This window comes from Bos mutus, chromosome X (assembly GCF_027580195.1).
Source record: "Bos mutus isolate GX-2022 chromosome X, NWIPB_WYAK_1.1, whole genome shotgun sequence".
Taxonomy (NCBI): Eukaryota; Metazoa; Chordata; class Mammalia; order Artiodactyla; family Bovidae; genus Bos; species Bos mutus.
The window spans coordinates 25310641-25338584 of NC_091646.1; the positions used below are offsets into that span (position 1 = coordinate 25310641).

Below are 27944 nucleotides of genomic sequence, written 5' to 3' on the forward strand. Positions count from 1 at the left end.
GACCCAAGGAGCCATCTTGGTGAGGTTCCTGCTCACTTCCCCAGTCTCTGTACCTCCCTTACTCCTTTAGGAATGCCACACTGCTAACAGCCCTCATTGTTCACAGCAGGTTAACTAATCTCTTCTGCCTCTGACAGCCTTCTCTCACCCTCTTCTTCATCTGGTTACCTCCAACTCTTGCTTCCTGCTTTGGATGAAGTGTCCCCTCTGTGAAGAATCCATTATGCTACCCCCTCACCTGCCGCTCTGGGTTAGCTACCTTCTAGGTGTGATGTCCGGAGAAGGCAATGGCACCCCACTCCAGTACTCTTGCCTGGAAAATCCCATGGGCAAAGGAGCCTGGTAGGCTGCAGTCCATGGGGTCGCTAAGAGTCGGACACGACTGAGCAACTTCCCTTTCACTTTTCACTTTCATGCATTGGAGAAGGAAATGGCAACCCACTCCAGTGTTCTTGCCTGGAGAATCCCAGGGACGGGGGAGCCTGGTGGGCTTCCATCTATGGGGTCGCACAGAGTCGGACACGACTGAAGCGACTTAGCAGCAGCAGCAGCAGGTGTGATGTCACATTACCCCCTGCATACATCCTTGATGAGCCCCAATCACAGTGATCACCTGCTGATGCGCCTGCCTTGCCTGCCAGCCTATGTATTCCTCGGTGGTAATGCCTGAGTCTTGTTCACCTCAGTATCCCTGGAGTCCAGGAAAGTACCTGGCACCGAACAGGCGCTCAATAAGGTGTGTTGAACTGAAAGAGTAGTAGAAAAGGGTCACAAAGAGTAAAGGCATATGGAGCAGGAAAAGGGCGAATGCCTGGAGTCTCGGCTGGGGGAAATTACAACAGGAAAACAAAAGGAGCAAAAACAGACAATAAAGAATGGAGAAAACAAGCTCAAGGAGAGGTGAGGGATTGACTTTTCAAGTGTTTAGTAGTGAAAAGGTTAAGAATGGTGAGGCAGTTCTCTCCGTCCCTGGCTTTTTGTGTGGTTGTTATGGTTGAGCTGTACCTATTAAAATGTGGAATCAGGGTGAAAATGACTGAAAGGCAACTCATTCACTTGCTACTGGAGAAATGATCATCAGACATGGGTGTCTTTGTGGGTAAACTAATAGTCATTTCTGTGATTCTTAATATTCCTGATCTTGAATATTCAAATAAATGCTGCCCTCGTCCAAACAGACCCAGAGCTGTCCAAATGCAGGATGGTGTTTGTCCAGTCCTGGTTTACACCTGTTGTGACAATATAATAATTACTAATGCCCCATCAACCCTCAAAAGTGTCCCAATTTGGATGATAAATTACATAGTCAACCTGTATACCATCAACATTTCTTGAGCTCTTCCTTTGGACCAGATATTGTATAAGGTATTTGACATGAATAGTTTCATCATTAATAGATAATTGTTATGATCCTTCTTTAACATGAAGATGCAATGCACAGGCCAGAAAATTCACCCTGTAAAATTCAGTGGTTTTTAATATATTCACTGTGTTGTACAACCATCACAACTATCTAATTCCAGAATATTATCATCCTTCCCAAAAGAAAACCCCAAACTAATTAGTAGTCACTCCCTGTTCCCCTCTCCCTAGTCCTTGGCAACCACCAATCTGTCTCTATGGATTTGCCTGTTCTAGACATTTCATAGAAATAGAATCATATAATATGTGGCCCTTTTGTGTTTGATTTCTGGCAGTACTGTTTCGAAACTGAGGAAGTGAAGGCTCAGAGAGATTAAATAGTCTGCCCAAGGTCACCCCTCTAACAGGAAGAGGGTCAGACCTAGATCCAGGTGTGTCTGGCTTCAGGGTCCACATTCTTGTGCTGCCCACCATAGCGTGCTGCCTCCTCCTATATGCAGGTTTTCAGGACATTTTTGGAACTTCTTTCTAGCCTTCTTTCCAAAATGACTCACAGATCTTCATAAGTTGAGAGTGGATTTATTGTTTGGAAAGAGTACAAAGTCTTAAAGAGCAAGTATGGTAACGAAAGTGGGTTATCAAGTTGGGTGATTGTTATGGACTGAAATATGTCCCACCCCACCAGATTCATATCAGTTCAGTTCAGTTCAGGGCTTCCCTGGTAGCTCAGATGGTAAAGTATCTGCCTGCAATGTGGGAGATCCAGGTTCAATCCCTGAATTGGGAAGATCTCCTGGAGAAGAAAATGTCAGCCCACTCCAGTATTCTTGCCTGGAGAATTCCATAGACTGACCATGGGATTGCAAAGAGTTGGACATGACTGAGCAACTAACACTTTCACTTTCAGTTCAGTTCAGTCGCTCAGTTGTGTCCAACTCTTTGCAATCCCATGGACTGCAGCATGCCAGGCTTCCCTGTCCATCACCAACTCCCAGCGCTTGCTCAAACACATGTCCATCAAGTTGGTGATGCCATCCAACCATCTCATCCTCTGTTGTCCCCTTCTCCTTCTGCCTTCCATTTTTCCCAGCATCCGGGTCTTTTCTAGTGAGTCAGTTCTTCACATCAGGTGGCCAAAGTATTGAAGCTTTAGCTTCAGCATCAGTCCTTCCAATGAACATTCAGGACTGATTTCCTTTAAGATTGATTGGTTTGACTTCCTTGCAGTCCAAGGAGTCTTCTCAACTCAAGAGTCTTCTCCAACACCACAGTTCAAAAGTATCAGTTCTTTGGCGCTCAACTTTCTTTATGGTGCAACTCTCACATCCATACATGACTACTGGAAAAACCACAGCTTTGACTAGATGGATCTTTGTTGGCAATGTCTCTGCTTTTTAGTATGCTGTCTAGGTTTGTCATAGCTTTTCTTCCAAGGAGCAAGCATCTTTTAATTGCATGGCTGCAGTCACCATCTGCAGTGATTTTGGAGCCCAAGAAAATAAAGTCTGGCACTGTTTACATTGTTTCCCCATCTATTTACCATGAAGTGATGGGACCAGGTGCCATGATCTTTGTTTTTTGAATGTTGAGTTTTAAGCCAGCTTTTTCACTCTCCTCTTTCACTTTCATCAGGAGGCTGTTTAGTTCCTCTTCACTTTCTGCCATAAGGGTGGTGTCATCTGCATATCTGAGGTTATTGATATTTCTCCCAGCAATCTTGATTCATATGTTGAACGGCTAACCCTGATCCCAACGTGACTCAGGTGACTGTATTTTGAGATGGAGCTTTTAGGAAGTAATTAAGGTTAAATGAAGTCATAAGGGTGGGGCCCTAATATAAGATTGATGGCTTTATAGAAAGAGGAAGAGACAGGTCTCTCTCTGTCTCTGTCCCTGTCTCTGTCAAGTGAGGACACAGAGAGAAGGCAACCATCTGCAAATCAGAAAAAGAGGTCTCACCACAACCTGACCATGCTGGCATCCTAATCTCAGACCTTCAGCCTCTAGAACTGTGAGAAATAAATTCCCGTTGTCTAAGCCCCCCAGACTGTGCTGTTATAGCCGCTGGAACTAGTATGGTCATATTTTGGGATTAAAAAATGAGGCATAACCATAAAGTCAGAAGAGTGAGTGATTATTCTCTGTGACTTCAAGAGCAATTTCCTGAGGGGAGCATGAGAAGTATTTTGAATGTGGGAATCAGCATTGGAAACAGGAGAAGCATCTCTTTGTATGGCATTGTGTATAATGTGTATTGTATTTCTCTGGAAATTGTAACAAGTATAAGGAAAAGTTAAAATGTCCTATTATGCTACTGTTAATAATATGCTGTATTTTGTTCCAGTTTGTCCTTCTCTGAAGCCTTAATTGTATAGCCTATGTTCTTTTGAAGTAAACAATCAATATGCGGGTACATTAGATAGAATCTGTTATCTAATGTGGTCAAAGGTGGTTGTTGGTCAGTTAACTGATAAAATACGTCAAAGCAGGAATCACAATAAGTATGTATATTTGCACTCAAACACCTTAAACTTTTTAGTTTGACATAAAACATATATTTATATGTGAAGTTTTTGATGCAGGGTCAAGGGTTTTTGAGTAACGGCTTCTGATTGGTGTTTCCATTTTTCTTCTCTGACACCCACTCATAATGCATCATCTATGATTGCCAGTATTTGCTCATTTAACATAGAAAAATTTGAGTACAGAATCCTTCCAGATTTTTATCCCCCAATATTTTACTGCTGTCATACCCCAAACTAATTTGACAGCATATTTGGGGGGATTCCCCCCTTACTGATTTTTTTTTTTGCAAAGTGATCAACTTAGTTTTCATAGAAACCCCTTTTGTTATTGTGATCCTAATTCTTGTGATATACATATAATTTAATGAAATTGTGTAATTATAATATAAGTAGAATTGTCAAAAATATATTCAAGAAAATAATTATTAGTAAGCCTGAGACTCAGTCAATGGATATAGAAGTGCAAAGTCATATCAGAGTAGCCTACTAGCCATGATCTTTCATCATGACATAAGCATTTGTCAATGTTTTAAAGGGGGAACAGAAAGCATCTTCTGTGCATTGTTGAGTTAAAGTTGATTAAGATAGTTTCTTCAATCCTAAAGCATGACAGTACCAAAGAATGTTCAAACTTACCCAACATTTGTGCTCATTTCACATGCTAGTAAAGTTATGGTCAAAATCCTTCAAGCTAGGCTTCAACAGTATGTGAACTGAGAACTTCCAAATGTACAAGCTGGCTTTAGAAAAGGCAGAGGAACCAGAGATCAAATTGCCAACATTTGTTGGATCATAGAGAAAGGAAGGGAATTCCAGAAAAACAACTGCTTCATTAAAAGCCTTTGACTGTGTGGATCACAACAAACTGTGGAAAATTCTTAGAGATGGAAATACCAGACCTCCTTATCTGTCTCCTGAGAAATCTGTATGCAGGTCAAGAAGCAACAGCTAGAACCTTACATGGAGCAAAGGACTGGTTCAAAATTGGGAAAGGAGTACGACAAGGCTGTATGTTGTCACCCTGCTTATTTAACATATATGCAGAGTACATCATGTGAAATGCCAGGCTGGGTGAATTAAAAGCTGGAATCAAGATTGCTGGGAAAAATATCAACAACCTCAGATATGCAGAGGTTGATAACACTAATAGCAGAAAGTGAAGAGAAACTAAAGAGCCTCTTGAAGAAGGTGAAACAGAGTGAAAAAGCTGGCTTAAAAGTCAGCATTCAAAAAACTAAGATCATGGCATCCAGTGCCATCACTTTATGGCAAATAAAAGGGGAAAAAGTGGGAGCAGTGACAGATTTTATTTTTATGGACTCCAAAATCACTGTGGACAGTGACTGCAGCCATGAAATTAAAAGACATGTTCTCCTTGCAAGGAAAGCTATGACCAACCTAGACAGCATATTAAAAAGAAAAGACATCACTTTGCTGACAAAAATCTATATAGTCAAAGCTATGGTTTCCCCAGTAGTCACGTATGGATGTGGGAGTTGGACCATAAAGAAGGCTGAGCACCGAAGAATTAAGGCATGCCAATTGTGGTGCTGGAGAAGACTATTGAGAGTCTCTTGGACAGCAAGGAGATCAAACCTAAAGGAAATCAACGCTGAATATTCATTGGAAGGACTGATGCTGAAGCTGAAATTCCAATACTTTGGCCACCTGATGCGAAGAGCCAACTCATTGAAAAAGAACTTGATGCTGGGAAAGATGGAGGGCAGGAAGAGAAAGGAACAACAGAAGTATTTAAGATGGTTGGATGGCATCATTGACTCAATGAACATGAGTCTGAGCAAACTCCAGGAGATAGTGAAGGACAGGGAAGCCTGGTGTGCTGCAGTCCAGGGGGTTGCAGATTTGGACACAACTTAAAGACTGAACAGCAACAAGAGAGTTTCTACTGTCCCTGATTACTTAGGAAAAATCTAAATATATGCAAACTAAAAAGGTAAAGTTCCCTTTAATCTAATCCCCTCTCCAGAAATAATGCTGTTAACAGTTTGGTATGTATTCTTCCAGACTCTTCTGTCTATCTATCTATGTACATTACTTACTGCTTGCTATGTGCCAGGCACTATACTAAGCCCTTGATGTGAATTATCTTGATTAATCCACACAACAATTCTATAAAATAATACTATTATTGTCTCCATTTTACAGATGAGTAAACCGAGGCTCAGGAAGGTTCAGTAATTAGCCCTAAGTCACATAGTGACTAATTTGTTCTTCCTCTTGAGAGGACTGTTGTGCTAATGCACACGAATCAAGTTAAATGTTTGGATCTATTCACCTATTTATTCAGTAAGCACTTATTTAATGTCCACTCTTTGCCAGTCACTGTATAGAATGCCAGCTACTCAGACACACGCCTGAATAAGGGAGATCAATCTGTGAGCTAAATGATTTGCCCCAATTCAAAAACCTAGTCAATAGGTAGAGCAGGATTACAGTCCAGGCTTGTTTAACCACCTGTTCTTTGCCCTATGTGCAAAGAAGCTTTGGTAGACTGTTTTTTTGGAGAGAGACAACACCGCTTGAATAAGTATCGTTTGCATGAGAAAATGAGTTTGGATCCCCAAGAAATCAGTGTCCAATGCTTAAGGCCAAGTTTGTAGACTGGAGATTATAAATACATGTTCTGAAAAGTTTTAAATTATATTATATGTGTGTGTGTGTATGATTTTTCTTAAGGCAAATACTGCTCTACTGTAATCCAAGGCAGAGTTCAAAATTGGAGTTTCTATTTCTTGAGTGGGAGGGCCGGTGATAAAGCATTTAGATCCTAAGGAGCTTAAACAAGAGCAAGCAATGGAAAAGAGAATCAGAAGTCCAGAAAAAATAGGAAAGTTGTAAACAGAGATATTATGAGAAAATAATAAAGATTGAAGAATTGGTTGAAAAAAAGTAAAGGCTGCATGTTAAGACAGAACCAAGACCTTACCTATTGTGCAACACATTCCACTAGGCTGGCCAATTTCAATGTACACTATGGAGGGTTGAAGGGAAATGCCTCTCCCAGAGATGGGGGTGGAGAACTCGAGCCACGTGAGCCCCTGACCTCTGAGTGCACACATGCCAAAGCCTTTTAGAGCCAGTTGGCAAGATATACAGGGGTGGACGAGTCAGGGGCTTATTCTTGTAAACATGGTATGGAATCTTACAGAAGGGAGCAAAAAGGCAGCCTGGATTGGAAACCTTACAGGAACGGCTATATACTCTTTGTGACTGCAGAAACATTCAAGTATACAAACGCATGGAATGTGGCAGCATTGATGCGGAGGATTAAGCACCCCAATGGAAAAAGAAAGAAGAAAAAAAAATGAGAAGGAAAAAGGAAAGTCTTGAGTTTCTTAAATTGTTTGCAAAGAAACTGGAGTCTATGACGGAATTTGGTCCCCATGACTGAAATGTTTCTTTGGTGTTGGAAAAAGTCTTGCTGTCATCTCTCTCTCTCTTTAGAATTTTTTTTAATTCATAATAAAAATCTTGTGGCAGCTCCTTGTCTGGAGGACTTTAAAAATAGGAGCGATTTCATCTGTCTGGAATGGTCTGTGTCAGCACTTGCCCTAGGCAAGGTTGCCACAGAGGCAAAAACACCCCCTCCCTGCCCCCTCCCAGACACCCCTCCCCCACTGCCCCCCAATGCCCTTCAAGCCCCCAAACCACCTCCCCTCTGTGGGCTGGTTCCCTTTTCCCGGACCACAGCTCCAATGAGACCTCCCACATAAAATCAAACCTCCTTGTCTTCAGCTCTCTCTCCAGGTGCTAAGGAGGCAGTAACTTTCACCCTTTGCGGCCTATTTGCATTTAAAACCAGGACCCTGCTTAACCCTCATGAATCTCAAGTTGGTGGAGATTTGGACCGTGTAACCGAGCAGAGAGAGGTCCAAGCAAGAGGGGAGTGTTTTGAGTCCTTGGGGGAAGGGAGTGGGGGAAGTTGCCTTCCTGGAAGCTATTAAATCCCAGATGTGAGTTCTGTTCAGTGTGAGACTGCCTTGAGGGAGAGTGTTGGTGGGTGGGGGAGGTTGTCTGGACTCTCTGACCTCTGAAGGTTGGCATTAATTCTATGGGTCGGTGATTTCCAACTATATTCCCTGAGCCCGGCTTCCTTCGCAGCACTAGAGGCACCTCGTGACTTGGCTTTAACTAGGGGTTTTCAACAGCGTGTCTTTGTGCCTATCAGCCAGGGCCCAATTTTCCCATCACTGTCCTCCCCGCCACTGCAACCCTCAGCTTCAGCGATGGTGGCTGAAGATCAGCCCCAGCCCCACTCCGCTCAGGTTTTCAGCTCTATACAGCTCCCGTTCTCAGAGAAGCCTGAGAAAGGGACTGTTTTGTGCTCACAGTGTGAGGGGACTTTGTGAAGAAAGAAATAATACGTGTGGCCTTGCATGAAATGAATATGTTAGACGCAGATTTGGTGGAAAAAGCTGCAAAATCAAATCTCCTGGCGGAACTCAGAGGAGGAAGTTGGTCAGTTTCATGTTGGAATAACCCACATTCAAGAGCCCCTAGTATGTGCCAGGCTCTGAGTTAGATCCGGTGAGTAACAAGAAAATTAAAGCAAGGTCCCTGGTATGAAGGAATTCAGTCTAACAGGGAAGATAGACATCCCATGTGAGAAATGTCATGTTTGAGGTAAGCAAGAGTGGGAACACGGAGTGTGCCCTTGGCTCCACCTGCTCCTGTAGGGATCAGAGAATGCTCTCCTGGGGAGATGGCATCTGAGCTGAGTAGGAGGAAGCCAAAGCCAAGAAAGATGGGAAGGGCGTTCTGTGTAGAAGGAATGACAGAAGCAGAGGCATGGAGGCATGAAGCTACTTGACCTGTGTGGGGAGCCAGGAGCAGGCTGCGATTAGTAGAAAGTGGCTGGCCGGGGGAAGGGCAAGAGATGAAGCTGGAGGGGCAGGCGGGCCGCCAGAGAGGGAGGAGGGCCCAGCCTCCCTGCTAGGGAGTACAGACTTTATCCTGAAGGGAGTCACTGAAGGATTTTAAACAGGTCAGAATTGCATCTTGATTAAACTATCTGTCAATTGGGGGAAATCCTTAAAATTGCCTGTGGAATGAACTGATGAAAGAATTCCATTGAAAGCGTGGATTTGTAGATCCAGCCTAAGTAGTTAAGGGTGAGGCTGTCTTTTCCAAGAGGGTTTCTCATTCATCTGAGGCTTTTTAAAAGGTACCTCTAAAACAATCTACAGATAGATGCCTGTATATGTATGTAAGATTCAACCTCATTTGGGAGGGTACCAGAAAACTGTGCTTAAAGGAAACTGTTTGAATAAAGTCTAGGTGCTTCTCCCCTTCCCCACGCAACCTGCCCCACCCCCGCACTGCAGTAATAGTATTAGCCTAGAATGGAAAACTGCTATGATCTCTTTGTTTTGTTTAGCAAAAGTCATCCGGGAAGGCGCTGTTTAACTTGAGCTGCAGCCATCTAAATCTTGCTGAAAAGGAGTATTTTGGATTAGAATTCTGTAGCCATTCTGGAAATAATGTAAGTTGCTTTCATTATAGGGTTCTTTGTGTCTAGAATTGCTTCTAAATGCAGCTTGCAGCTAGGTATGTAGGGCTCAAACCCCTGATTGCAAAATGAAAAACCATTTAAACCCTTGCAAAATGACAGGATTTAATCACTATTTCCCCTCCTTGGCTATTAAAAGTCACTTCAGTTTGCCAAACACAAACTCTTCCACCCGCTGCTCCTCTTTTGTGTCTTCACTGTGTGAAGAGCTCTCTGTGCTTGGTTCTGATCTTCTAGAGGCTGGAACTCAGCCTCCAGAATGAAGACTGCTAACCTCACCAATGAGTGTTCAAGGCACTCTCCTTGGCCCTCTCTCATGTCCTACCACTCCCAATGTTCTCCCTGCTGTGTCCTGCCTTGGCAGATCTCTTATCTGGCCCCTTCCCAGAAAGGCTCATTATGACTACTAAGCTGGCATTTGGAGGCTGTAGGATTCAAATATGGAGCCAAACGCCTTCATTAGTCTTTGTGGCCACTAATAAGCCTGGCATATGACACCTCCGTCATCCCTCTGTGGCAGGGGAGCAGTAATTCAAATGTCAACAGCCAAGGGTTTATAGATCAACAATCTGCACTGTCATTGGGAAAATACAAGGGGGCAGACTGAGTGTGGGGCAGGCACGGCATCTCTTTAACGTTGCTGATCCTTATTATCTTTAGAAGTCTGAAGAGTCTTGATTTTTGTTTGCTTCATGTTGACTTTAATATGTTAAAAAAAAAAGTGTACTCAGTGCCATGTTCTACCAATTCTTTCATTAATGTTATTACAGGTCTGGTTGGAACTGCTGAAGCCCATTACAAAGCAGGTAAAAAGTAAGTATGGAAAATCACTTAAGGAATAGAATTCCTGGTTATAACTTGAAAATATTTCAACAATACCGCACTATTCCACACCTTAATATAAGCCGAGAAAAGGGCTTTGATGTATTATTTTAATCCTTCATCATCCAATAAATTTACCAATTTTGAAAAATCATTTTAACTTTGCCTGAGATGAAGAAAATCAGGCTGCTAGGTTTTTGAGTAAATTTAGAGAACTCTATGGATTGGCCCTAGGACTACATCTCTGACTGCTGCTGCTGCTAAGTCGCTTCAGTCGTGTCCGACCCTGTGCGATCCCATAGATGGCAGCTCACCAGGCTCCCCCGTCCCTGGGATTCTCCAGGCAAGAACACTGGAGTGGGTTGCCATTTCCTTCTCCAATGCATGAAAGTGAACAGTGAAAGTGAAGTCACTCAGTCGTATCGGACTCTTAGCGACCCCATGGACTGCAGCCTACCAGGCTCCTTTGTCCATGGGATTTTCCAGGCAAGAGTAGTGGAGTGGGGTGCCATTGCCTTCTCCACATCTCTGACTCTAGCCCTGAAAATCTTTGAGCATCCCTGATGTCAATCAGCCATGCCATTCGCAGTCTTCCAGAAGGTGTTTTAGTTTCATTCTATCACAGACATTGTCCATTCATTTCAGTTCACATTTGAGTGCCTATATGTATGAAATAATCCACCTACCCCATATGTTACAATCTATGTGGTGGTTCTCAAATTTCAGTGTGTATTAGGATCACTGTGAGGTGGGGCAGGCAGGGTCTTATTAAAATGTAGATTCCTGGGCCTCACCCCCAAGTTAGGGGCCAGCAATCTGCATTTTTAACAACCTCCATAAGTGTTTTTGCTTGCAGGTTGATTTCAGGCCACACTTTGAGGAAAGCTGTCTTTGTGTGTCTTCCCCCACCTGCTCTCTGCATGTTGGTGCTTCCCACTGTATGATGTGGGTCTTCCCAGGCGGCGCTAGTAGTAAAGAACACGCCTGCCAATGCAGGGGATGTAAGAGACGTGGGTTCAATCCCTGAGTCAGGAAGATCCCCTGGAGAAGTGGCAACCCACTCCAGTATTTGTGCTTTGAGAATTCCATGAAGAGAGGAGCATGGTGGGCTATACAGTCCATGGGGTCGCAAAGGATCAGACATGACTGAAGTGACTTAGCACTGGATGATGATACTCTGTCACATGATTGTAGCAGCTTCCCAACTGACTCCCTCACCTCACCCCTACAATCCATCTTGTGCACTACTCCCAAAGGAACTATTGCAAATAGAAACCTTACCGCATCACTCTCCTGCTTAAAGTGTTTCCATGACTCCCTATGGCCCTCGGAATAAAGTCCAAACCCCTTTGCATGACCCACAAAGCACTGAATTCCGACTGGCTTTTTAGCCTTTACCTCTGCCTCTGACCACTTCATACTCCTACCTCTCCTGACTTGAACAAAACTAGCCTCAGGTGTAGGCTTCTCAGATAAAATAGAAGATGCCCAACTAAATTAGAATTTCAGACCAATGAAGACTAATTTTCTTAGTGTAAGTATGTCCCATGCAATCATTTTTTATCTGAAATTCAAATTTAACTGAGAATCCTGTCTTTATCTGCTAAATCTGGTGGCCCTACTGAGGTGTCAGCTCCTCCAGGAAGCCTTCCTTGACTTCCTCCAAACTCTTTTCTCCCTCTTGGGCTTAAAGTGTTATAAAGCACCACTTTGTGGTGCTGTACTCGTCAGTCTAGAAGTCTGCCTCTTCTACCAGCCTTTGAATGCTTAATTGTATTTTTATTTCCAGGACCTGCTAGTACAATGCTTAGCATACAACAGACACTCAACAAATATTTACTGAATGAATGGTGTTAGTGCTGCATGTGTACACCGGCTTTTGATGCAAAAAGTTTCTTATTTTCAAATGCAAGTAGGAGTGAAGGCAAGTAGATACGGATTTTTAAAGTAATTAATTTTGCAGTAGGTCCTTGTTGCTTATCTGTTTTACATATAGCAGTATGTACTTGTCAATCCCAATTCCCCAAGATGTTTTCTTAATGTAGATTTTATGATACACGGAGGTCTCAGTCCCTACTACTAGTTCCCTTTAAGAATTTTGAGCCAGCTGAAATTCACCTGCCTCTACAGTGGGGTCCTTCTCTCAGCCAGGAATGCAGAATCACAAGTAGCAAGTGGTATATTTTTCTAAATGCAACACTTCTTAAGAGAGGACACTGCTGCTGCTGCTGCTAAGTCGCTTCAGTCGTGTCCGACCCTGTGCGATCCCATAGATGGCAGCTCACCAGGCTCCCCCGTCCCTGGGATTCTCCAGGCAAGAACACTGGAGTGGGTTGCCATTTCCTTCTCCAATGCATGAAAGTGAAAAGTGAAAGTGAAGTCACTCAGTCGTGTGCGACTCTTTTTGACCCCATGGACTGCAGCCCACCAGGCTCCTCCATCCATGGGATTTTCCAGGCAAGAGTACTGGAGTGGGGTGCCATTGCCTTCTCCAAGAGAGGACACAGTAGGCCCCAAACGGGGCACATCTTTACAAAAAGAAACTCAGGGAGAGAGAGAGAGAGAAGGTAGGAAGAGAGGCACGAGGACTTTCCCAATTGCTATCCACATAGAGGCACAGTCCAGAAATAGCAGCATTTCACAAATGTGAAAAATTGAAATTTCAATGAAAAGTCCATGGGAAGGAGTGATGAGGAGAGGAGGGGAAGGGAGAGAGGAGTGTGTGCGCGCGTGTGTATGTGTGTGTGTGTGCATGTGTGTGTGTTTCTGAAGACATGTAACTGTTGAAATAAAACTTATGGAGATATTGTGTTTTAAGATCCTAAGGAAGTTGTTTTCAAATTTATGGTGAAATTTTTCCCAGTGGACCCTGGACATCTGCGAGAAGAGCTTACAAGGTATAGTACTTGTATGATGCATGATGTTATTTAATCATTATCCTTTTATCAGGGAACAAGCTTCTAGCCTTCTTTGGAAGGCTTGGATCATAGTCTCTTTCTGGGAGATGGTGAGGAGTTGGTGAGCAGGAGGGCCTGGCTGGTCTCCGAAGTGTTACTCTTTCAAAGGATAGGGACTTGAGGGACAAGGAGGGGTGGTGTTCTAAAAGTGGTAACCAGCCTGGGTGCCCACTTGGGGGATATGCCATTACCTGCTACAACAGTAAGAGTGTTTGCCTCCACTGCATCTGTGTTCCCATCATAGGGCAGCTTGACAGCACAAGTATGATGCCAGCTAAGTTCCCTGCATGTTGAAAATGGTTGTGTGTGTGTGTGTGTGTGTGTGTATCCCATAGGTAGGAAGTGATAATGACTCATAAAACCTTTCTAAAGTAGAAAAGTAAAAAATATAAAAATAAATTGTAATAAATTATTTATTTTGCACAATTATAAATGATTGACATTTAAGTATAATATTAATAATTGCTATTATTAATATTATACAAGTAAAATATTTGTATACTTGTAAAAATGTAAAAGGTATAAAGTATGAAATGTTGAAGTATTTTTATATTTGTAAAAATTCCCTTTAAAATGACAATGTAAACTTACTTCTTCGAAAACACCTTGTCAACATAGAAAAAAAAATGAAAGTGTCATTTGCTAGGTTGTGTCCAGCTTTTTGCGACCCCATGGAGCCCCCCAGGCTCCTCTGTCTGTGGAATTCTCCAGGAAAAAAATACTGGAATGGGTTGCCATGTCCTTCTCCAAAGGACCTTCCTGACCCAGGGATCAAACCTGGGTCTCCTGCATTGCGGGCAGATTCTTTACCATCTGAGCCACCAGGGAAACAGTCTCATAAACCTTTGCTTTCTAGACTTTAGACTCCAGACTTCTACACATAAAAGGAATATAAGGAAACGGGTCCTGGGAACTAGAGTGACTTGACCAAGGTCTTGGGATGTTAGAGAATATTTCACCTGACGTATGCCCCAACATCATTCATGGCCAGTTTTTCTTTACCTCTCTTGTACAGGAAGCTTCTTTTCTGAGAGGTCTTTGTAGAAGTCAGTCTTTTCACATATCAGTCTCTCTCTCTAAATCCTCTCCAAATTTGTGAGTTTTAGGCCGCTTTCCCACATAACTTGGTATCTCTATTAGTTTGCCTTTGCTTACCCATTTCAGTCCAGTCTCAAATTGTAACCAATTCTGATGGAGATAAACTTTTTCTTGGGAAAACAAAAAAGAATGAGAGAATCAATGTGATGATAAATGATTCATCAGCTGTTCAGAGGAAGGATTTGGTATTTGCAGCAGGCAGCTGCCTCCTTAACAGCAAGGAATGTGTCAAATGAGAAGTTTACTTTCTTTCTTGTTAGGAGTAAAATGAAATTCACCTCCCCTTTAGCAATTGAGGCTGATTATTCTCATTTACATTTATATTTGAAAGCAGGCAATGGCAAAGTTTAGACTTCCTTTATTTTTTCCCCATTGGTCCATTTGAGAATACTTAACTATAGTTGACTTTACAAGGAAGCGTTGTTTGAGGCCAATACCTGAGTTTCTCAGAGTGGCATTCAAATATAACTTTTCTAATTGAATCATTTCTAATCCTTTAGGGGAGTATCACTTTTCACTTTCATAATGAACCCTTTTGTAAAGTGAATAATCATCTACTAATTTATCTGTTTTCTCCCACTCTGTATTTTCATCTATCACCTGCAGTTAATTTTGATTCACCACATTACCTTCAAGTCTTAACTGGTTTTAAAACATCTAGATAGAATGTTACTTAGAAATTTATCAATTACATCTTATATAGGGAAATGCACACAGTAGATACTCAATGAATGTTTTAATGTCTAAAATAAAATATTGGAAACAGTTTTGGACCAAGAAGGGACACAGTCAGCAGTAGAATCTTAATTATACACATCTTTTTGAAAGTTGATTGCCTTTGATAAGGGCTTAAAAGTATGGAACAAACGCTCTTTGCCTGTTCGGCAAAGCTCTGGATGCCAACATGCACTTTATGGGTCCCTGATTATCGGTGGAGGGCTTCCCAGGTGGCGCTAGTGGTAAAGAGTGCCAATGCATGAGATGCAAGGGACACAGGTTCAATCCCTGGGTCAGGAAGATCCCCTGGAGGAGGGCATGGTAACCCATTCCAGTATTCTTTCTGGGAAATCCCATGGACAGAGGAGCTTGGCGGGTTACAGTCCATGGGGTCGCAAAGAGTCAGACACGACTGAAGAGACTTAGCGTGAATGATTACAGCTGGGGAAAGGGGCAGTCTGGCTTCATTCCATTCGGGACACAGTAATTCCATACCTGCTGTGTGCAAAGGGCTGGGCTGGGCCCTGGTGATACAGAGACGGGGGTCCACGTGAAGGGGCAGAAGCATGTCCTCAGGTTCTTGATTTCTGAAACACCATCTTTTGGGTAGGAGCCAGCCTAAACTGGATGGCAGACCTGAGATCTGGCCACAGTTTCACTCTGTCGGGGTGATAGGACTTTGCCAAGATCACCTAACCTCTGTCTTTCCATAATTGGAACATGGGGTGATGGTGCCAACTTTCTAAGTTGTTACCATAGTGAGGACTTGAGAGCATTTTGTGAACAGAGCAGCCCTGGCCTCCTGCACAGTCTTATTCTTGCTGAATCTCTCTTTCTCTCTGGCGGGGTACGTGGCCTTGCTACGTGGCAGAAACCACCAGAGGATGGCTGGCCAACTCCCTTGAGTTGGCGGGAGGATTTGGCCAGGGTGATTCCTAACGGCTGTGAGGCCTGCCAAAGCGCTGGCTCAGCCGAGTCGTGGTCTAGCTGTTGGTTAGGGGCTGAAGCGAAGCCTATGCATTACTCACCACCCCCAATAGGCATCTCCCTGACTGGGGGCACCGTGTCTTTCTTGAAACATCTTGGGTCTGGGCGAAGGGAAATGCTTCTGTCTTGTTCCTGTTTCTTTCTCAAGAGATTTCCCCCCACTTCTTTGCAGGTACCTTTTTACTCTTCAAATAAAGAAGGATTTGGCTCTGGGAAGGCTGCCATGCAGTGACAACTGTACAGCGTTGATGGTATCCCACATCTTACAATGTAAGTAGCAAATGTCGGCTTTGGGGCCCATCAATTAGCTAGAGAACCCAGCAAAGGAGCTGAGCACCCTCAACGTCCCCACCATTGTGCTGGGACCTTTCTGTGGAGGAGAGAAAGCAGGGATGAGATAGATGGGAATGACATGGTCCAGTAGAAAGGGGCTGGTCACTGTAGTCACTGAGATTTGGATACAAATCCTATCTCTGCATTCTAACTGTTGTAGCCTGGGGTGAAGTCCCCTGTTTGTCTCTGTCTGTGCCTGTTTTTCCCTAGTCTTTAAAATAGTGACAAGAATGCCTTCTCACAGAGTGCTTATGTAGATTAAAAGTAAATGCTGATTTCCTTCTATCTCCTTTTAACCTTGCCCTCCCACTGCCCCCAGCTTGCTCACCAGGAGCTGGTCTGGACTAATCCAGGCACGGACTTTGCTAGGCAGGCCCCCTACTCCTTCTGCTTCCCCCAGAAGCCATTTGTGGTACGTGCTTTCTGCGGCACATTGTCACATTTAATGTGATTTCCGTGTTGCTGTTTATCATGATTCCAGAGAACAAAGCACAGAGTCCAGCAGGTGGAGAGAGGCTAAAAGGGAAAAAGGCCCCAGGCGTCTATTAGAGTTCCCCATATTCTAGCAGCCAAGCCGGTGGACGAGGCTGAGTAAGGAAGGGAAAAGGAGACCCAGGGAACAGTGGGGCCTTGCCTGGGAGGGGGTGAAGCTGGGCAGGTCAGCCTTCTCCTCATCCCCAAGGGTAGGGTTGAGGCAGCTGGAAATAATCATTATGATTATTTTAATTCCATGTGTATAATCTATAATATTTGTTCAAAGGAGAATAGGCTGTTCCTTCCTATTCCTGCAGGATCATAACTTCATTTTTCTGGTTTCATTTTTTGACCTCTATCCATTGCCTCCCTGACAGTCCAGAAATGGTCGATTTTTGATTTCAGTGGGAACTCCAGGATGAAGGGCTTGGATAGAGACAGTATCTGAGTCATTGTTTACCAAGTGACTTGTAACTGAGGCAGAGTGACAGCCCAGGATCTCAGGAAGGCAGTGAGCAGTGAGAGCGATAGTTATCAGAGAAGGCTTATGGAGGAGGTGGCTTTCGTGCTGCGCTTTAAAGGGATGCACAGGAATTGGATATGTAATGATAAGCAGAGAAAAAAGCAAGAAAAAAAGGGAGGGGCAGTGATGGTACAAGAAGGAAGTATACACAGAGGATACAGCTTAAGTACAGCTTGAGCATAGGGTCTGATTAAGGGAGGTGGCCAAAAACTAAGCATCATTTTGAAGGGCCTTGAATGCCAAGGACACTAACTACACGTCCAGTATTGTGCTTGCGGTGGGGTCAGGAAATGGGGTAAGGCAAATGGAGAAAACCGTATTGGAAGACTTATCCTTCTCCACTTTATCTGCCTGCTAAATCAGCAGTCATTCTGATTGGGGCTCCCCAGACAGCCTTTGATGGGGGAGCCCAATTTCATTCTTAATGGTTCAGCATTATGGATTTGAGCATTCCCTAGTGGCCATTTGAGGCATAGCACAGAACACTTCAGGTTTTCTAGAGGGTATTTTGTTTGCCAATAGAAGCTCTTTCCACAGAAAAAAGCTGAAGTTTCAAGGAGTCAGCTCTTCACAATCCATGCAGGTCAGATTATTTCACTGGATGCTAAGACAGTGTGCAGAACCCAACCAGGCTGCTCATTCATTTGCTCATTTATTTATTCATTTAATATTTATGTTGCAGGCATTCAAGGGCCTCCACATTCTGACCTTGTCATCTGCTTAAATCTCTCTTACACACCCCTCTGGCTCTAGCCAGATTTCCTCCCAAACACAATTTGTACATTCCAAACATTTATGAATACCCTTAGTAACTCTTCTTTGTCATTCATTCAGCAAAAATGTATTGAGTACCTACCACATGCCAGGTACTACTATAGGCACTGGGAACATAGCGGTGAAATAAACGACAAAAATCCTTGCTCTCATGTAGCTCACATTTGGCAGTGGAAGACAATCAGACCAAAATAAGGAAATATATAATGTATTAATATGTTTGTAGGTGATGAGTGCACCGGAGGCCTTTAAATATGGAAGGGAGAGAAGGAAATTCAAGGGGCAGGTATTGAATTTTTTAAAAAGGTGGTCAGGGTAGGCTTCACTGTGAAGGTAACAGCTGAACAAAGACTTGGAGGAAGTAAAAGACCAAGCCATGCAGAAATTGGGTGGAAGAGAGTTTCAGTCAGAGAGCATCCAGTACAAAGGGCCTGAGATGGGAACATGCTGGGAATATACAAGAAATATTAAGTAGGCTTTATGGCTGGCTGGAACTGAGGAAAAAAGGGAGACTAATCATGGAGAGTCTTAAAAGTGTATTAAAATCGACTTCCCTGGCAGTCCAGTGGCTCCCAATGCAGGGGGCCCGGGTTCGATCCCTGGTCAGGAAACTAGATCCCACATGCTGCAACTAAAGATCCTGCGTGCTGCAACTGAGACTCAGTGCAGGCAAATAAATATATAAAAATAAAATATTTTAAAAAGCATATTCAAGACATAGGATATTACTCTAAATGTGATGGGAAGCCATTATAGCATTTGAAGCAGAGGAGTGAAATGATCTGAATTAGGTTTGAACTACATCATGCTGGCTGCAGTGGTGAAAACAGAAACTTGTAGCAAGTCATAAATAAGCCATAGTGATCTAATGTAAAGTATAATGAATGTAGACTGTAATATTGTATTATAATTATGTAATGTGATGGATATTGCTACAACAGCAATCATTGCCACCTATAAGTGTATCAAAGTAACCCAATGTTATAGTCAAATTTATTCAATTGAAAAAAGAGAGAAAACAGACCTTATGGGGGATGGTAGAAGTGGGGAGACCAGATAACAGGCGATGGCAGGAGAGAGAGAGGGTGGTAGTTTGGACCAGTGGGCTCACAGTGAAGGTGCAGATGCTCTGCGCTGCCTTCTGTCATTAATGATATTTACCTATTTGTATGTCATAGGTCTCTTCCTAGATTGTCAAGAGAAAAACAAGCATGGTCTTATGTGTTCCTATGTTTTCCTTAGAGTCAGCATAGGGCTTGTGCTTAATATACAGAAAGATTGGTGTGTGATGTGTGTGTGTGTCTAATTTATTTTTTTAAAACAGCTCAGTTGTGGTATAATTTGCATACGATAAAATTCACTCATTTGTAAGCCTGTAACTCAACGGTTTTTTGTAAATTCACAGAGTTGTGCAACCTTTACCACAACCCAGTTTTCAAACATTTCCATCATGCCAAAAGAGATCTCTCATGACCATTTGCCCATGCTCAGCCCAGCAACCACTAATTTATTTTCTGTTTCTGTGGATTTGCCTTTTCTGGACATTTCATGGAATCACAATGACAAAATATGTGGTCTTTGGCATTGGGCTTTTCTTAACAAGCGTAATGTTTTTGAAATTCATGCATGTTCTAACATGAATCACAGCCGTCTGTTCCTTTCTACTGCTGAGTAGTATTCCATTTTATGGGTATACCACATTTTGTTTATTTACCTGGTGAGGGATGTCTGGACTGTTTCCAGTTTAGCTATTATGAATAATATTATGAATATTCATGTACAAGTCTTTGTGTGGACAAGTGTGTTCATTTCTCTTGGGCAGACTCCTAAGAATGTAATTGTCTCGTCTTAAGGTAAATTTTTTGGGGCTTCCCTGGTGGCTCAGAGGTTAAAGCGTCTGCCTGCAATGCAGGAGACCTGGGTACGATCCCTGGGTTGGGAAGATCCCCTGGAGCAGGAAATGGCAACCCACTCCAGTATTCTTGCCTGGAGAATCCCATGGATGGAGGAGCCTGGTGGGCTACAGTCCACGGGGTCGCACAGAGTCGGACACGACTGAACGACTTCACTCACTCAAGGTAAATTTAGGGCTTCCCAGGTGGCGCTGCTGCTGCTAAGTCGCTTCAGTCGTGTCTGACTCTGTGCGACCCCACAGACGGCAACCCACCAGGCTCCCCTGTCCCTGGGATTCTCCAGGCAAGAACACTGGAGTGGGTTGCCATTTCCTTCTCCAATGCATGAAAGTGAAAAGTGAAAGTGAAGTCGCTCAGTCGTGTCCGACTCCTCGCGACCCCATGGACTGCAGCCGACCAGGCTCCTCCGTCCATGGGATTTTCCAGGCAAGAGTACTGGAGTGGGGTGCCACTGCCTTCTCCGCCAGGTGGCGCTAGTGGTAAAGAATCCACCTGCCAATGCAGGAGACATAAGAGACGTGGGTTTGATCCCTGGATAGGGAATATCCTCTGGAGGAAGGCATGGCAACCCACTCCAGTACTCCTCCCTGAGAATCCCGTGCATGGTCAGAGGAGCCTGGTGTGCTACAGTCCATGGAGTCGCAAAGAGGCAGACATGACTTAATACCTGAGCCTGCGTGCACAATGACTGTTGATATTGAGTACCTTCTCATCTGTTTTGTTAGGCATGCCTATGTTTTCTCTGGGCTTCCCTGGTGGCTCAGACGGTAAAGCGTCTGCCTGCAATGCGGGAGACCTGAGTTCGATTCCTGGATCAGGAAGATCCCCTGGAGAAGGAAATGGCAATCCACTCCAGCACTCTTGTCTGGAAAATCCCATGGACGGAGGAGCCTGATAGGCTACAGTCCATTACCTATTCAAATATTTTGCCAATTTTAAAATATGTTGTCTTATTGGACTTTAAGAGATTTTTATATATTTTTTTTTAAATTTATTTTATTTTTAAACTTTACAATATTGTATTAGTTTTGCCAAATATCGAAATGAATCCACCACAGGTATACCTGCGTTCCCCATTCTGAACCCTCCTCCCTCCTCCCTCCCCTACCCTCCCTCTGGGTCGTCCCAGTGCACCAGCCCCAAGCATCCAGTACCGTGCATCGAACCTGGACTGGCGACTCATTTCGTACATGATATTATACATGTTTCAATGCTATTCTCCCAAATCTTCCCACCCTCTCCCTCTCCCACAGAGTCCATAAGACTGATCTATACATCGGTGTCTCTTTTGCAGTCTCGTACACAGGGTTATTGTTACCATCTTTCTAAATTCCATATATATGTGTTAGTATACTGTATTGGTGTTTTTCTTTCTGGCTTACTTCACTCTGTATAATAGGTTCCAGTTTCATCCATCTCATTAGAACTGATTCTAATGTATTCTTTTTAATGGCTGAGTAATACTCCATTGTGTATATGTACCACAGCTTTCTTATCCATTCATCTGCTGATGGACATCTAGGTTGCTTCCATGTCCTGGCTATTATAAACAGTGCTGCGATGAACATTGGGGTACACGTGTCTCTTTCCCTTCTGGTTTCCTCAGTGTGTATGCCCAGCAGTGGGATTGCTGGATCATAAGGCAGTTCTATTTCCAGTTTTTTAAGGAATCTCCACACTGTTCTCCATAGTGGCTGTACTAGTTTGCATTCCCACCAACAGTGTAAGAGGGTTCCCTTTTCTCCATACCCTCTCCAGCATTTATTGCTTGTAGACTTTTGGATCACAGCCATTCTGACTGGCGTGAAATGGTACCTCATAGTGGTTTTGATTTGCATTTCTCTGATAATGAGTGATGTTGAGCATCTTTTCATGTGTTTGTTAGCCATCTGTATGTCTTCTTAAAAAATGTGAACATTTTGTGATTCAGCCATAGCCTTTACTTCCAGGTGACTTCTTCATTGGGTTTCAATGTCTTTTTATATAACAGACTCCTGTTCTGGAAGGCAAGTTAGATTTTCACCATTATTTTTATCTAGATAACATCCAAAGACAAATTCCATAGGGACAAGTATATGTACCCAGTGGTCGTGCACAACCTGAAGTAAATTAATTATCAATGCTGCAGCCTTGGAGCCAACAAAAACCCCATGACCAATGTGGGCAAAACAGAAATAGGTAAAAGAGCCATTGATTTGGTATTTTTTAAAAAGCTTGTTATATAGAGATTTTCATTCTAATGTGGTTTTTTAAATATACAAGCATGCCTCATCTGTCTAAAAATGAGCATGCCATCTGTCTAAAACACAATAGAAAACCAAGACAAAAGAAAAATAACTTTGTAGTACTCAAAATTGATGCCCCATGTCCATGAATTTTACTCAATAGGAGAGCACCACATTATTCCATGGAGAGTCTATTTACTCTTATATTTCATAAAATCCTAATAGGTTTGTATATCTGGATTAGCTTTTTTTTTTTTTTTTCATTTAAAATGTGAATTTTAATTGTAAAAACTGTATTGGGTTCCCATTTTATGGTAGATTAGAAGTCATTATTTGGAACCAAGTAGAGACTTCTTCAGGGGAAGTCAATGACAAGGAAGTGATTCTTATGACACTGACAGAGAGTGAAAAGGCCTAAAAATTATAAAGAACATGTAAGAATTCAAAAACCAAAACAGGAGACTTCTCTGGAGGTCCTGTGGTTAAGACTCTGGGCTTCCAATGCAGGGGGCATGGGTTCAATCCCTGATCAGGGAACTAAGATCCCACATGCTGCATGGTGCAGCCAGTAAATAAATAAATAACAATGTCAAGCCATTTACTGTAGGGGCAGTAAATATCTACCTCAATTGCATTTGTAGGCACAGTGTTATAATAGACATTTATAGCAATAAATTGGATACATTTAGAACAGAATGTTATGACCAGGAATAAACTTCCAGTGATTTGGAAAAGCAAGAATGATTTCCAGAATGATTCACCTACTGGGGATTCCATATAGCGGGGTTTTACTAGGTTTCCAATGTACAGAGTGATGAACGGCTGTGGCTGGCTTACATTGTAGTTGGCATTTATAGTCTCCTTTCTGAATAATGTCTGATCAGTGCAGAGTGAGGTTAGGGGGCTGTCTTAGTTTGCTAGGGTTACCATAACGAACAACAACAGACTAGGCGACTTAAATGACAGACATTTATTTTCTCACCGCTCTGGAGGCTAGACATCAAAGACTGAAGAGTCAGCACTTTCAGTTTCTTTCGAGGCCTCCCATCTTGGCTTGCAGATGGCTGCCTTCCTGACGCATCCTCACGCAGTCTTTCCTCTTGTACCTGCATTCTTGGTGTCTGGCTGTGTGTCCAAATTTCCTCTTCTCAGAAGAACACCAGTCAAATTGGATTAGGGCCCACTCTACTGCCCCATTTTAGCATAATAATTCCTTTATATGCCCTGTCTTTAAACACAGTCATATTCTGAGGTACTGGGGTTTAGGACTTCAACATACAACTTTGAGAGGGAGGACACAATTCAACTCACAACAGGGACTGATCAGGAACAGAAGAGATCATAAACAGAATGTGGGAGAAGAAAATAACATTTATCTATGATCCTGGAGCCTCTAAGACCTACACCGTGTCTGTGACTTCCTCTGTTGAGACTTTATAAAAGCCCACTGCTTCTGATTTGAAGAAGAACCAGTTAGTTCTTCCCCCACTACTCATAACCTAAAACAAAACAAATACACATCAAGTGTGTGGTGGGAGGTTTAGGGCTGCACTGGCCTCCAAGAAAGGGCTGTTTGGGGGCACTCAGAGGGTCTGTTGGGTGCTCCGTTGCTTAACTCATCAACGGTAATGTGAAATATGTCACTTTTCTGTCATGCAGCAGAACTGGGAGACTTTCATGAAGAAACAGATAGGAAACACTTGGCACAAACCCGGTATTTACCAAACCAAGATGATTTAGAGAGCAAGATCGTGCACTTCCATCAGAAGCACATGTAAGTTCTTTCACTGGCACCTGTTTCCACCTATTCCACTGGCAGGAAAGACTGAAGCCAGGGACAGACACTTAAAAGCAAGCTTTTAAGTCAGAGAAGCTTCAGTTTAGTTCAGTTCAGCCGCTCAGTCGTGCCCAACTCTGCCACCCCAAGGACTGCAGCACGCCAAACTTCCCTGTCCATCACCAACTTCCAGAGCTTGCTCAAACTCATGTCCATTGAGTCGGTAATGCCATCCAACCATCTCATCCTCTGTTTCCCCTTCTCTTCCTGCCTTCAATCTTTCCCAGCATCGGGTCTTTTCCAATGAGTCAGTTCTTTGCATCAGGTGGCCAGCATATTGGAGCTTCAGCTTCAGCATCAGTCCTTCCAATGAATATCCAGGACTGATTTCCTTTGGGATGGACTGGTTGGATCTCCTTGTAGTCCAAGGGACTCTCAAGAGTCTTCTGTAACACCACAGGCTCAAGAAAACATTGAGTTCCTCTTGGAACTCTCGGGGTGGAGGTGTCATTCTTGCTGCATTTATTAGGCTCATAAATTCTTTCTCCTTGCAGTGGCAGGAGCCCAGCTGAATCTGACATTCTGCTACTGGACATAGCGAGGAAGCTGGACATGTATGGCATCAGGCCACACCCCGCCAGTGATGGTGAAGGGATGCAGATCCACCTGGCTGTTGCTCACATGGGTGTACTGGTGTTACGGGTAACAGCTCCTTTCCTTTAAAGTCCTCAGCTTTTGGGGTTATCTTGGCTCAAACTTGAGTGTCCATTCTCAAGGTGACCCCTCCCCTCAGTTTTACTACCAGCCAGAAAGGGAGGCAGTGCTTGGAAGAGTTTGAGGTAAGTTCCCTCCCCTTGATGCGCTCTGTTTCCTTTTGCAACCTAGAACTGACTGTTTTCTCAGAAGCTCACATGTTAGATCAAGCCAGCATGGTGGAGAGATGAAGTCAAGAGGCTCTTCAGAACTTTTAGACCCTAAAGAATACAGATTTTGGCATCCTAAAAGCCCAGGCTGTGACATAAAGTGCATTCAGCCTGTCCAAATCTGCCAGAAAAAAACCAAAGAGTTTCTCATTCAGTTACTAGTTAAGTTGGAGGTGCCCAGTGCCCACAAATAGGGCATTAGCGCCCAACCCTGCAAGAAATCTTTACTGTTAAGAGACTCATCCTTTCCCCAAGGTTCTGTTTTCCAGGTTAGAAACCAACTCAGGGCTCTCTGGTCCTCCATCATCATTAATCCTCACGCCTAGGAATGTGGCCAGAGGCTATTTTCAACAGTTTTTCAGTCTGTTTAGACTTCTATATCTGTGAATATTCAGTGAATTCAGATCCAAGTTAAAGTTTAAGAACCTTCAGAATGATAGGCAGATACCTGGACACGTTTGGGAGTGAACCCCTTGTGAGAAAGCAAGGGATGGCTTTGGACCTACTGACCTCCAGGACCGAATTATAGCACTGAAATAAGTCACAAAGCAGGTCAGGTACAGACTTGGCTACAAAAATCTTCACTTTTTAATTTATTTGGCTGTAAACTTTACAGCATGAGACTCACATTGATGGCCAGAAGACCCAATGGATCACAGGCATACCTGTTCACCCAGGAGGGAATTTTTACCCAGGCCACTCTAACTCTGATTCATTTTTTTTTTTGAAGATAAGCAACAAGGATATATTATACAGCTCTGAGAAATATAACCACTATCCTGTAATAACTATTTAAGCTTTTTATTTAATATTGAAGTATAGTTGATCAACAATGTTGTGTTAGTTTCAGGTATACAGCAAAGGGATTCAGTTTTACATATACATGGATCATTCTTGCTGATCCTGATTCTTGCTATTTCCTGTTGCATGAGAGAAGTTGGTGAGGGTAGGGGGGCAAGATCATCATGTTAGCTGTGATCTCTTTCAGTGTGACTACTTCCGCGGACAGTTGGGAACAATACAGATGGTCTATTTTGTCCTACATGAAATCTAGTCAAAGAATATTCATGTATTGAGTGCCTTCTATATGTTCTTCATTGTATTATTTTCTTAAAAAAGTTTTATTGAGCTGTAATTTGCCTACCATGAAATTCATCTGTTTTAATGGTACAATTCAATGAGTTTGAGTATATTTATAGTTGGGAAGCAATCCATTCATCTTTCTATCAGTATATTTATTGTACATCCACTCTGCGCCAGGCACTAGAGGTACAGAGGTAAACAGGAATGATCCTGACTTCATGGAACTTAAATGCTAATAGGAGGAAGACAGTTAAGCAAGTAATTATAAAAAAATGTGATATGCTTTGTGCTAGAAGAAACAGGATGATACAGTAACACATGTGAAAGGGACTTAACATTTAAGCAACACCAAAGGGATAAGGTTGGCAGATGAAGGAGAGTGTTCCAGGGAAAGGGCACATGGGTGAAGGCCCTGAAAAGGATAAAGGATGACATAATTAAGAAGCTAACATTAAGCATGATACATGGCTCCTGTCATTAAGACAGTCACAATTTATTTTGAAAGACCAGAGAAAGAATGGTCAATATCAGACAATAAATAATCAAAAGCTAATCTATCATATTTACTTTAGTTGCACAAGGAGTATACACAACAGAAAAATGTGGTTACCTGTAGAGAATGGTTAGATGGGGACAGAGATAGGAGTGGCAGTGGTGGGAGTGAGACTTCTCAATATATTTATTTTTGTACCTCCTTTGATTTTGGACCATGTGAATAAAAACCAAAAGAGTTGATCTGTTTGGGTAGTCCAGGAGAGCTAAAGGAGTGCAGAGGACTTGGAAATGTGTGTGGGCTGGGACAGTACTATAGAATATCCTAGACGAGGTGCCATCAGAGCTGGCAAGAAGGCTTGACCATGGGGAAGTCATTCTGGTAGGAGAATGAGGAGACCTGTGGGGGCAGTGGAAAAGGTACAGAGTTGGATGGAAAGGTGTTTTCTGGGAGTAATGGGATCAAAGTTATAGTCAATATAAGGGCAAAAAATCCAGCCAAAAGAGTTTCAAGTTGATTCAGGCAGTGAGTGAGGAGCTATTGAAGGTCTTAGAGTAAATGAGGTGGCAGGATAAATGCGATTTTTTTAAGCAGTTCAATCTGGAAATATAGGAAGGGGTGAGATTAGAGAAGCTATTCAGTTCAGTTCCGTTCAGTCCAGTCACTCAGTCGTGTCCGACTCTTTGTGACCACATGGACTGTAGCATGCCAGGCTTCCCTGTCTATCACCAACTCCTGGAGCTTGCTCAAACTCATGTCCATCGAGTCGGTGATGCCATCCAGCCATTTCATACTCTGTTGTCCCCTTCCCAACATTAGGGTCTTTCTAATGAGAAGCTATTGAAGTGCAGGTTTCCCCTGCTTCAAAAGTAGAGCGTTCCTATGAAACCTTTCCTAGCTGACATGGTGTAAAGTGAAGAAGCATTAACCTGAGGACACATCTTCCTAATGGATGTACAAGATAAATCGAGATAAAGTACTGGCTGGATGCTGAGCTGCTGAGTGGAGTGTAGTTCCTGGGGAAGGAGCATAGAGATGCCACTCTTACTGCTTGGCATGTGCACTACTTTATAACACCTTGATGCAAAACAAATGCTGATTTTTATTTTTGCTCCCCCCCTTTTTTTGTAAGAGCAAAATTCCTCTTTGGATTTCTTTGAGTTAGTGAAAACAGGTAATAATGTGGGTTTTTCATGTAATAAAAGCAAAGTGGCATAAAGCAAACTTTTGAAAAGCAGAGGACCCCTCAGTTCAGTTCAGTCCCTCCATCGTGTCTGACTCTTTGTGACCCCGTGGACTGCAGCACACTGGGCCTCCCTGTCCATCACCAACTCCCGGAGCTTACTCAAACTCATGTCCATCGAGTCAGTGATGCCATCCAGCCATCTCATCCTCTGTCGTCCCCTCTTCCTCCTGCCTTCAATCTTT

At 43.1% G+C, this 27944-nt stretch overlaps 1 protein-coding gene across 1 annotated transcript in view; it reads left to right on the plus strand.

Annotated features, from left to right (window-relative positions):
- Nucleotides 1-787: 787 nt before the first annotated feature.
- FRMD7 (FERM domain containing 7) overlaps nucleotides 788-27944 on the plus strand; it is a 34058-nt gene continuing 6901 nt past the window's right edge. The window contains exons 1-7 of the mRNA XM_070366557.1: nucleotides 788-900; nucleotides 7711-7783; nucleotides 9286-9390; nucleotides 10188-10230; nucleotides 16110-16268; nucleotides 23900-24014; nucleotides 24572-24719. Of these exons, the coding sequence (XP_070222658.1) occupies nucleotides 788-900; nucleotides 7711-7783; nucleotides 9286-9390; nucleotides 10188-10230; nucleotides 16110-16268; nucleotides 23900-24014; nucleotides 24572-24719 (756 nt within the window). The remainder of the gene's footprint in view (nucleotides 901-7710; nucleotides 7784-9285; nucleotides 9391-10187; nucleotides 10231-16109; nucleotides 16269-23899; nucleotides 24015-24571; nucleotides 24720-27944) is intronic.